Genomic DNA, 12417 nt, shown 5'->3' on the forward strand with positions numbered 1-12417 from the left:
CCGGATTCCGACGCCGATAGTACTGATGTCGACTCCGGTTCACCTTCCTCAAGGGTTATAGTGTTGATCGGAGCGATGACCAGAGACTGTCGCCTACCGATAGTGGACTGGGGCGATGAGCGAGACACAGGGATAGGCAATTTTGATGACAGAGAATTTGATCTCCATGTGAGGTCTCCATGGTGCGTAGCCTCCATGACGGCCGCGAGATCTACTCGTGACCTCCACGGCAGCTATGAGGCTAGCGCGTGGTCTTCACGATGGGGGCACAACGCCTGGTAGCGATACCTCAAGTGTGCCATGTTGATTTCAATAGTGAGCGAAACAAATTATTTCACCCATGTTAGGCAACACAATATTTTAAACCTTAATTATACCTATAAACACGATTCCTTTGGTGAGGGTGACAAGAATGGTTAATAAAATTTTCTTTCATATATGGAATTGTTTATATAATTTCTCAATAAACCTTGATATAAGGTTATTTGCTCTAAAATTACTTGTTATTCATAAATCTCAAATAGCTCGGCAATTACATATATATATATATATATATATTTTAAAAAAACACACCGTACTATGTCACCTTTAAAGCGAGAATCAAGTTGAGCAAAAAGCTCAGATTTGTAATTATGAGTGTATATATATATATATTTTAAAAAAACACACCGTACTATGTCACCTTTAAAGCGAGAATCAAGTTGAGCAAAAAGCTCAGATTTGTAATTATGAGTGTAGTACTTGTTTCTTATTATTATTATTAGTATTATTTTTTGCATTATTACAATGCATCACTATGTCGAAATTATACACCCCATAGGTACCAGATTTAGATGATACGAGACAAGTTCATGAAAATGATGTTTTAATAGCTAAACATTCACCTGTAATGTGAAAAAAAAAAGAAACATCCAAGAAAAAATCTTCCTGTACACTTGTAAATAAAATCTTCGAATTTCTCATGGATCCTTCAAATTTTTCAATCCATCAGAAATTATTCTAAAAGATAGATCAGCTTCTTTTCAAGAAGGAAAACATTACCTTCCTTGTCAGAACGATCAGAATAAAGGCATAAGAACTTATTCAACAATCATTACAGCTCTTTTGATGGATGTGAAGCCATATATAACCACACCAATGAAAGGAATTTACAGAATACAGAGAGAGAGAGAGAGACAGAAACGTGCATCCCTCAAGAAGAGAACAAGCAGCACCAGCATACAACCATACTAGAAGGAAAAAGCCTGTCATAAACTTTACATTCCTCTCAACAACTGATGCCGAGGATATTATCATTACGAGATTTGTTGCGCAAGGATGAATAAATCATGATGAAAGGACACATGCTGCTACTCTGAAATATACAAACATGTCCTGGAAAAGAATATTGAACCTGCTACTTAGTAGTGTACCGGAGAGAATCAGACAAATATTGTATTTGCCTAGGAAAGTTGCATAAGAAACTGCCTACATCACTGTGCAGTTGCATTTGGACTCCAGCTTTGGGGGCTTCGCACTGTCTATAGTGTTTGTAACTTTATTATCGCAAGATGTGATCTCTGAGTTTGCAACATTTTTTGTTAGCTCAATGGATGTCATCTTGTCAGCTGTTTCTTGCTTTTTTCGTTTAATTCTTTTTGGGCTCCGAGTACGTCCACTGGATGCTTTTTGAAAATCCTTATGATTGGAAATAGTACTTCCCAGAAATGTAATTGGTCGATGTAAAGAGTCGCGAACAGCAAAGTCCTTATCCACTGCAATTGTTGCAGCTTTGTACCCGATATCATGAACAATAGAACTACAAAAGAGAATGGTATCTGTTGCTTCTTCCAGAGTAAAACACCTTTGCACTTGTTTCTCAGGAAATTCAATGGTAACTGGTTCTTCTACAAGTAACAGCAAGAACAATGGCATAACAAGTTTATGTAAAACATATTTACAGACAATCAAATGGATGCAAATGATTGCAGGAAAGCTTCTAAATACTTTATCCTAAACTTTTGAACTAAAATATAGAATGAATTGCTGATGAAGTTAGTTGTAAGGAGCTTATTGGACAAGCACATTCTAAATCTTCCAAGCAGCATATTATTCAAATGGTACTTATTATTAAAAACTACTAAGACTTGTAGCAGATCTAATGCATAGAAGCTAAATCCATGACCGCTAAGACATGTAAAAGATCTAGTGGGTAGAATCTAATCCATGTGATAATGCCTCACTGAAAAAGAAATTACATTTCAGTTAGACAAGGACTTGGATACACCTTTTGAAACTATAATAGATGGGGAAAAACTTCACAAACTTGTGGAATACCGTATTTTCAACCATAAAATCTGATACTACAGATATAAATCTATACATATTTCATAAATACCAAATACCATTACTTTAAAATAAATCCATGTTAAAGAAGAGTTTGGTTATAATCATGTGTGGAAAATGCTATTATCAAAATATTGATAATTATTTATTTCTTCTTCCTTTTCTCTCTGTCTCTATGCATTTTACTTGTAATTATCTATCAAGCAGCATATTATTCAAATGGTACTTATAATTAAAAACTACTAAGACATGCAGCAGATCTAGTGCATAGAAGCTAAATCCATGACCGCTAAGACATGTAAAAGATGTAGTGGGTAGAATCTAATCCATGTGATAATGCCTCACTGAAAAAGAAATTACATTTCAGTAAGACAAGGACTTGGATACAACTTTTGAACCTATAATAGATGGGGGAAATTTTCACAAACTTGTGGAATACCATATTTTCAACCATAAAATCTGATACTACAGATATAAATCTATACATATCTCGTAAATACCAAATACCATTACTAAAATAAATCCATGTTAAAGAAGAGTTTGGTTATAATCATGTGGAAAATGCCATTATCAAAATATTGATAATTATTTATTTCTTCTTCCTTTTCTCTCTGTCTCTATGCATTTTACTTCCTTTTAATTATCCTTCTTCATACTCATACATTGTTCCAAATATTAGACAAACAAATCAAGAAAATTATTTTTAAAAATTTGACAAATGATTAAATTAAACAAGCACGCTCTATGATACTTAAAGTCAAAGAATGATATTGTCAATTACAATCCTCAAGTTATTGTTTTAAGATAGATAATTTCACCAATGACATCTATGCGAGATTTTAAATTTTAGAACAATATATATGCAAAATTATTTTTTTTTAACTGGCAAATATGCAAAATAGTATATTTGGAAGTGTAGAAATTTGGGCAAGTAGATTAATATTGTATTACTTATGGAATTAGGTCAACAGTGGGCATGAATGATCTGAAAGTGGTCAAGAGGGATGCACCTCAAGGTTGGTCTTGAAGATTGCAAGCTAGAGGGCCTGCTTGGCATTGGCGTAAGGAGTGATGCCTGCTATCAGTGAGACACTGCAATCGAAGTGAAGGACTTGACCAGTGAAGATGTCACCATAATGAGGATGCAAGGAAACGAAGCTCCTCATAGATAGCACCAGTGACCCTCTCTGCTTCATTTTAGCTGGGACTGGGATGAATGTATTACAAGAAGAGATTGTTGATATGAGAAGAAGGTTGGTGAAGTGGAGAGAAGATTGACAGATAAGGGAGAAGCCAAATACCACTTTTAGAAAACCTAACCCTAAATGGATGGCTCTTATACCATGTAGAAATCAAAGTATATTACCTATGAGATTAACACATGGATATGTAAAGGGCTTTAGACGTAACAATAAACGTAAAATAAAAATGTCAATACCTCTAACAGTGATAATATATGTGCAATTTCTAAAAATGAAATACTATCCACTTCAAAAGAAAGAAATCCAAATGATATGGGTGCCAAATAAATAAGCCAAAATTTCAAGACAATTTGTTCAGTCATAAAAAAAAATTAAGCATTCAGAAAAAAAAACATTCTCTTTAATTTGTCACAACTATAATATCAGCTCAATGCGTTCCGCTACAAAATTTATATGTTTCAACCATAAAATGCTTCACTAATTTGCCAACACAGTGATTATGTGGGATCATATCGCGACATACATGATAAGCAAGATAAACTAATAATAAAAATATGGTTTAAAATCTCTTGTCATGTCGAAAAACAAAATCAAAATGTATAGCTCCTATAATTTACTAAATCCCGAAACAAATCTACACAAGTAAACTTTCATGTATTTTTTGTAGAATATATCAAGATGGCAACTTCAAGTGATATTTGTATTTTTTTAATATGGCAATTGCAAGTGATATTTGTTTCTCTAAAATTTTAATTCAATTCATTATATAATTGCTAAAGAAAATTTTAATTGAATTCGTCTGAACACTTGTTCTGGTATTAACAATGTGTAATCAATATGTTTATAAACCTTTAACTTATTGCTTTGAAATTTTGATTCAAATAGCCTTTTAGTTGTTATAAGCTTATATTTAAAAGTAAATAAGTCAAGTGGAAGTGGATGACGATAAAAAGTAAAGTGGATGAGGATTATATATTAATAGTGAGTGTTGGCACAACACAACACAACACAACACTGAAATATATCATTCTAATATGAGACAAAGGCTACAGGACAACACAAATTTTAAACTTTGAACAAATTAAGAGAAAATAAATAAATATCTGATGATTAACAACTCCTTGTTTGATAAGAAAGAATTGTAGCATCTACATTATATGTGATCTGACAAAAAGGTTTTGGCAAATAAAAGTATTCATCAAACAGTGAATATGCATAACAGAAACATGCTTGCAGCTGAGAAAAGCAAATATCACTAGAAGTCGGCACAATTGCAGGATAAGAATTTTAGAAATGTCAAGCAAAAAGCTGATCATGACCATTAAATGTCAAATATTAATGCCTTAGTAGGAGCTATCACATACCAAAGGAAGAATCCTGGGAAAATTTAGACTCCAATTCAGAAGGTAGTACATCCTTGTCCAGTGGTATGGAAGTGCAATCTTCTAGATCCAAACAGAGTGTCATTTCAACAGGCGTAAAATCTATTTGTGCATCCTGACAACTGACGATTTCATTTTGCTGATCTAAGGTTACAATAGGCAAGCTACTTGTTGCAACATCAAAAATCTCATCTTGAGTTTCACAGACCTTATCAGTTACCATATAGTTGTCTTCAATTAAAGGTGTATCTTGGTTAGTGGTACGTTTCTCCATTTTCTCATTGCCCCCTTCACTGTTATGCAAACACACATCATCCATGTTTTGATAAGAGATACAGGTTCTACCTGGATCACCTGATATTGATGAATCATGCATTTGAAGAGTATTTTCTTCACCCAACTGCAGTAGTATGCCACTAGATGCTAAATATGAACTAGCATAGCAAGATTCATCTGTGCTTATAGCAGCTTGCTCTGTAGATGAATGTTTTAAACCACTCAAATCTGAGCCTCCAGAAGAATTTTCTGGCTTTTGAGCATTCAATATTAAGTTTTCAACATTATTTTCCAGACCTAGGTTAACACGAGAAAAAACTTGATCAGTTTCAATTTCATTATAAGGTGATCTGTCTATGGCAGAGAATTTATCCAAATCTGAATCGGAAGTAATGTGACTTTCACACCTCACATTGTCCATCTCATCCTTTCTATTTCCTAACTGGTGCAGGATGAGCATGTCTGTTTGCTCAGATGGTCCCAGTTCAACAGAGGAAGAAGAAGAGCTATCCTTCCCAAGGCTGCGCTTGATGATGTGAATATCAACTCCATAAGAAGGTTCTGTGTAAAGGATATTTGTGAGAGAACTATTTCCTTGCACAATATGATGTTTTCTGCTGCTTGATGAGTTTGTTAGAAGTATTGCAATGCCTGTGCCCTCAACCCCGTCATTTGAACAAGGAGTTGGCACTGATTGTGGAGATTCACATTTACAACAGTCATTCAATTCATTTGGGATAAATATTTCCTGTTCAGAAAGATTCTTTTTGTTTTTGTGAGTCATCAAGTGTACTCTACTATCCATGGAGAAATCAGTCACTGGTCCTTCACTAATCTGCTCTTGCTGTTCAAGGGTGGAATGATGTCTACTGTTAGGTGGCACATACATTCCCATTTTCCTTTGAATCTCATGACGAGGTGTGTCATTAGGATCATCCCTGGCTGCGACTTGCCTGGTCCCAGAAGCCTTATAAGCTATTGACCCGTGTATTGCATTACATTCTTGACATACATCCTTAATCATATCCATGACAGTGAAGCTTTTCCCACATTTTAAGCAGATACTTGATTTTTCAACAGAATTGATATCTTGGGAAGTAGCATCAGTCTCAGATTCTTTGGAACTTACCAAACAATATGATGGTAAACATTCTTGACAAACATTCGTATCCATCAAATCAAAATATTTTCCACATTTCAAGCAAGTGCTCATTTTTTTACCAGCATTATTATCCGAAACCTCATCAGCAAATGATGAATCTTCATAAGCAACAGTATTTACAACAACACCAACATTGGCCATTGAAGTGTCCAACTTTGAGTTAACTTTGCCAGACATACCCTCATCAAATATCCCAATATTACTTTGGCATTTTCCAGTTTCATGACAAATATCTTCACTTACCTCATCTAATTTATCCAAGACAAATATTTCCTCTTGGAATCCATGAATCTTTGTCCCATCCCATTTGCAAGTCAGATCACTTTGATCATGGTCAGTATCCTCCAAATCAAGAACAAAACTAGCACCTTGATCAGAACTTGCATTACTGCTGGTTGTGAGTGAAGAATTCCTAGAAAGCATAGGCCCATGCACACTGTTTGTTTTTGCAGAGTAAAATGTGGAGGCAGGGACACTTGATAACAATGGTCTGAACATATATTGAGGAGTCCTATGATGATCCTATAGAGGTTTTGTAAATAGATTTCAGTGAGTTCAAAGATGTAAAATTTTATAACAGTTCCATACAAAAAAGAAATCAAAGGCATGAACACAACAAGTAGAAGCTTAGCTTTTTTGCCAAATGAAGACTGAATTGACATTGTATAAAATAACAGTGAACTAAAAACTTAAGCAACTATGTTTTCACCAAAAAAAACAAAACTACAACAACTGCATATTAAAGAGTAGCAAGGTTGTCAAATCAAGGTATGTGTCATGCATAGTTATGATGAATATGTAAGACATAAGGCATTAGGAATAGTTTTGAGATTCTAAATATCTAAATCTATATAATATGCTATATGATAGCATAGTATTATAAATGGGGTACAAAGTGAATAATACTGAGTGTGTACAAAGTGCATTCCTAAAAGAACAATTCAAGAACAAAGGCAGTTATAAATCTGTAATTTCTAGCATGCTACACTTGACTTGAAGCACAGAAACATACAAGAAGACAATTAGTTCAGAGTTCTAGTTACATTCCACTTATAAATGATAAAGAATAAAGACGGTAATCATGCATAATAAAAAAGTATGGTGTGCCTGAAGGATTAGTATCATTTCTTATGCAAACAATCTCCAACCTCTATAGTATTAGATTTACCAATACCAGCAACATCATGATTTTTGGTAGGTTGACATACAAAAATAGTTCAATTTGTTTTTAGATAAGAAAATGAATAAAAAGTTACTAAGATAGAGAGTAATTTCACAAAATCAGCAGCAGTAAGCAATGGTTGGAGTAAAAACAAAAGTCTTTTAACAAAATCCAACTCAAACAAATTTCCCATGTTTTCAAAAGCCAATGATTGAAGAGCTTTCAAGAGTATACATGTTGCTAAACAGACGATTATAGTGATAAAGCAACGTATAGAACTTTACCGTTTGCCTACGAGCGAAATCAAAGGATCTTTTTGGAGCAGAACTTGCAGAGAAAGACCCTGAAGGTTTCTTGGAGAAACCCATAGCTCTATTGTGGGCATAATCTCTACATTTCCTTGTAGCTGCATTAAGGAAAACTCCTGCAGAAGCATGTGATTGAGCATCATCTTCATGGGAAGATGTTGTAGATGGCTTGCTAATAGAGCTGAATTCATCTCCCTCACTGTTACGCAGTGATATTGTACTTCTAGAAGATGGTGATAGTGACTGCCTTCCATATTTTGGCACAGGCCCCCTTCTATTACCAGAAACTGGGGATGAACCGCGCACACGTGTTGCCGACTGGTCTGTCAGAGAAGTTCGGAGGTTAGGTGGCACATCAGTGGAGAAACCAGGAAGGTTTGATTGCCATCCTCGCAGTTTCGGTGAGGCAGAATTTCCACGATTCACCTTGGCAGGGGACATGCCTCTTTTATTAGTGAATGTCTGAACACTGGAACCAGTGCTCATCCTCTGTGGAGTCAAAAACAGTTGAGTTGATGATGAAGGTTTGGTCGGAGGTGTGGAAGGTCCCCGTGAAGGTGTTGCAGGTCGTAGAATTGGAGGTGGGCTTGACCGAGGAACTGAGGATGGTCTACTTCTTGGACGAGAGACACCATAGTTAGATTTAGGAGATGAACTTAATCTATGCGGACTCTCACTGGTTCTATTAGGCCTTGCAGACTGTGAGAACAATCAGATAATCAATATCCTAGCAACAAGGAGGATATAATGAAAACTTCACCTACATTAAATGTTATCAAAAAAAGGGAATCGCACCAATGTATTCGGGATTGAAATTGGTTGACTAATTGTCCTGCCTCTAGATGCATTTGCAGATTGTGAAACATCATCATCCAATGAAGGAAATAAAGGAGTATCAGGAGGAGTCATCAACCTGCATGGAAAGTAATTCATCAGTCATAGATAAATTTCCAAGAAAAATGGTAATAAGGGTGTTCTCTTCTAATATCCAATTTAGACAATTAACAAAGCCAAGTCCAATTCATAACAGCTAAGGAACCACACAAACTTCAGATTACATGCTTCACACTCAGGACAAATACAGCAATAGCCCATGCTACGTTCTGAATCCCTAAGTGTCTCTTTACATCATAGTGGTGTAGCCATAAACATTGTCATTAAGTCAATGAAGAAAGCCTCTTGCATAAGGGGACTTACCAGTCGTAATCATTTTTCTCACCATCTGCATCAAGTAGATCACTTCTCTTTGTTCGAGCCGGTATGGTGATCCCAAGACTAAAATCCGAAAAATATTTCAATTTTGCTGAGATTGAGTAAAACAATTGTAGATAAATCAGTACTAAAAACAGACTAGAAACCTAATGAATAAAAAATCTATAGGTCAGGAAATCAAGAGCAGAATATTGATATTACATATGGATTCATCAAAATCGTCAAAGGAGTGTAGCAAGAAGTTCTCTCTTTCACGGTTCTGCACCTCATTAAACAGGAGTAGATCATCATCCTTGGGCTTGGGAGAATATTTACTCTCAAAACTGTGGCCCCGCTTATGAGCACTTTCCACTTTAAGCTCTGTTGCTGGAGAGCGCCTAGTCAAGGGTGAAGAAGGCATTTTACAGTCTTCTAGTTCTTTCTTGCAGACAAAATTGCATCTAGATCCTCGCACATTAATGTCCGATAGATGTTTACAAAAAAACAGGCGCTTAGGACCTTCTCCAGAACCAGAAGGACCATTGTCAATGTGACAACCTGCAGATCGAACTTGCAATTAATAACGTCAGGAAAAAACAACGAAGGAAAAAAACGGGTTTCCCGGCAAACACCTGAATGTAAAGAATTTTCAGCTTTTTTGTTAACTGACATGAAACCTTAAACACAAAATGACAAATTGTAACAAAATCAGGTATTATTAGAATGATCGGCAAGGTACGAGGAATCATAAATAAAAAAAAAGTATAATGCGTGAATTATCATTTCATCGAAGTACAAAACAACGAATCGAACTGACCTACTACGTCGAAATTCATTTTTTTTTTTAAAGCAAACACGAAACGAGAAGAACGAAAACCAATGAACTCTTCTCTAAAATGCACTGAGAAAACCGCATTCAACCCACAGGATACCAGCACGTAGAATCCCTAGTTATCATTTATCACCTCCCCAAACCCCCGATCTGCTCCCCTCCCAGCGCTGCGCCTAAAGCATCCGCACCAATCGCGAAGCTAAGCGACCAAGACAGCCCGTTTAACAACCTTCGCCTCCGCGGCGCACGAATTCTTCACACAAGAGAGCAGCATTGGGTGACCGAAGCCGGGATCTGGAGGCAGAAGCACAGGGGCCAGCTTTCTCACAATTCGAAGGTTGGGCGAGTCGGGTGAGAAGGATGATTGCAGAGATTTAGAGTGAATTCGAAGGAGAGAAATTGGAAAAAATACATAAATGAGAGAGCGCAACGACGATGTCGTTAGGGTTTCCTTTTCTTCGATCTTTCTTTTTTGCTTTTCGTTTCTTCACCCCACTGCGCTTTCCTCTGAACCACGCTTTGTTCACAGATACAGATACTAACAACCACTCTCTTTTCGCTCTCTGATAATTGCAAATTACAATAATGCCACCAATGGAGAACATATTTAGTTAGTAATAAAAAGGGAAAATTCCGGTCACCTTAATATGGTTTATAGTATTTAAAATAGCTTACTTAAGTTTTAAAAGTTAGATATTTTTTATGGATTCAAATTGTACTTTGATTTATTATTGTTTTATAGATTGATGATGCTGATGGATAATAATTTACTTTAATAGATTTTTTTTTTTCAATTTTTAGCGGGTATATGGTCTTTCAATACAAATAATTCCTATGCTAACATAAAATATCTCCTATTATTTACTTCTTAAGGTCAGCGATACTAATTCCTAGGATCATGATATCGCGGTAGGATATCTAGATTGTCATTTAGGTATTCGTAGTTCGAACCCTAACTACGATATATTTACAGGAATTTTTTCTTCAAATTTGAAGTGTAACCAAAAGGATACTGAGCTTTTGGATTGACTGTCGCGTACGCTTTCCGATTTATCCTAGTGACTGATGGAAAAATTCCGTGGGATCGGCCCCATCATCCCAGGATTAGTCAATGAGACTAACTGGAATTATCATTTTTTTAAGACCAATGATACTAGACTATTTGAGATGAATAATATTATCATTTACTCCAATGACATTAATCCATTAGTTCCGGGGTAATAGTAGCGATAAAACGCTTCTTAATTTTCATACATTCAAATCTCAATTTCGATAAAATTTTTTAATAAATGATTAATCTAAAAATATTAGACTGATATGATTTGGTATGAGTATTTTTGGATTTACATGGATGGTTAGTAAAAAAAATTATGTACAGTTAAATCAGGTCGTTTTAAAATTAATCAGAACAAATATAAAATATAAAAAATATAAACTATAAAATAAAACAAATAAAAATAAAAATGACGGTGATCCACTAGCTTATTATTTACATTTACCTCCACTTTTTTGTGGGTTTAGTAGATTAATTCATTTTGACCCTAAAATCTAAGAATTTTCTTTTATTAACCTTAAAATCTGTACTAATTTGGCACAATGAAAAACCACTACTCTAATATTAAATAGTTTTGCTCAAGGCTAAAATTGTTTTTGACCAAAATGACTCAAAAATATTTTAACCAATTTGATTAATTTTGATAAAATTAGAATAATTTTATCAATATTAAATTAGCTTTGATTATAATTATTTAATCATTTCGAGCAAGTTAAATTAGTTTTTGATAAAGCTTTAGTATTTTTCAGAATAGAAGAAAATATCTTTTTAATTTATTATAAAAATATGAAAATCCTTTTAAAAATTTTGCAATTGATTTATAATAAATAAATAATAATACATTTAATTTATTTAAATTATATTTCTTCTACAAATGAAAGTTTTAATTATGCTTAAAAAACATTAAAAAAAAAATCTCTGTCACATTTCTTTTTGGCAATATTGAATATGTGTAACTTGACATATTTATGAAAATGGAGAAAAAAACAATTGAAGGGTCAAAGTAATAAATTATTAGACGTGGCTTTAAGTTTAATGATGAATGAGGAAAGAAGAAGTTACGAAATGACCGATGTGGATTAGGCTTTTGATTAAAACACACACAACCTATTTGGAACCTTAGTTTGGTGTTTTAGGTTACGAGACCCCACAATAGCGATGAAACATCGTAGCAAGTTCCATATAATCAAAAGCATTAGCTTCTTCTTTAATCAAAAGATCATCATTAGATGTTATTGACTTAGTTTTTGTGAATTTCAACGTCATAGACTTGCTTTGTTTGAATTTATCATTACTGTGATGAACCTCGCAATCCCTACCCGAGCATATATACTGGGACAGGTTTAAAGATGCTCACTAGAGACATGATCAGGCAAGAAATACGCGGCTTGGGAACATCCCCATAGGAGCATTCTTAGAGTGATTTAGTAGTTAGATTGCTCAAGTAAAGAAGTGGTGGTCCACACCCATCTTGTTCAACTAGCACGGGAGCATATCCTCGCTTGGGAACATCCTCAACACAC

At 34.8% G+C, this 12417-nt stretch overlaps 1 protein-coding gene across 2 annotated transcripts; it reads right to left on the reverse strand.

The window, feature by feature from the left end:
- Window positions 1-1102: 1102 nt before the first annotated feature.
- Window positions 1103-10384, reverse strand: LOC122022749. 2 transcript variants are annotated; one of them, XM_042580843.1, is made up of 7 exons: window positions 9974-10384; window positions 9231-9566; window positions 9015-9120; window positions 8613-8730; window positions 7794-8516; window positions 4892-6869; window positions 1103-1886 (listed from the first exon to the last, which is right to left on the reverse strand). In XM_042580843.1, the coding sequence occupies exons 2-7, from the start codon at window positions 9427-9429 to the stop codon at window positions 1468-1470; spliced, it is 3543 nt and encodes a 1180-aa protein (XP_042436777.1). In that variant the 5' UTR covers window positions 9430-9566; window positions 9974-10384; the 3' UTR covers window positions 1103-1467. The 2 variants fall into 2 exon arrangements, with proteins under 2 accessions (XP_042436777.1, XP_042436778.1); XM_042580844.1 differs by lacking the exon at window positions 1103-1886 and adding an exon at window positions 1893-3532.
- Window positions 10385-12417: the final 2033 nt, after the last annotated feature.

The sequence above is a fragment of the Zingiber officinale genome, chromosome 9B (genome assembly GCF_018446385.1).
Source record: "Zingiber officinale cultivar Zhangliang chromosome 9B, Zo_v1.1, whole genome shotgun sequence".
Taxonomy (NCBI): Eukaryota; Viridiplantae; Streptophyta; class Magnoliopsida; order Zingiberales; family Zingiberaceae; genus Zingiber; species Zingiber officinale.

Bases quoted from the DNA above. Each gene is read 5' to 3' on its own strand.
- LOC122022749 (XM_042580843.1), bottom strand. From the start codon at position 9,429: ATGCCTTCTTCACCCTTGACTAGGCGCTCTCCAGCAACAGAGCTTAAA. The intron at 8,731-9,014 runs GTAAGTCCCCTT...CTTTCCATGCAG, and splicing joins GAGAAAAATGATTACGACTG to GTTGATGACTCCTCCTGATA. The intron at 6,870-7,793 runs GTAAAGTTCTAT...AAACCTCTATAG, and splicing joins ATTTCGCTCGTAGGCAAACG to GATCATCATAGGACTCCTCA.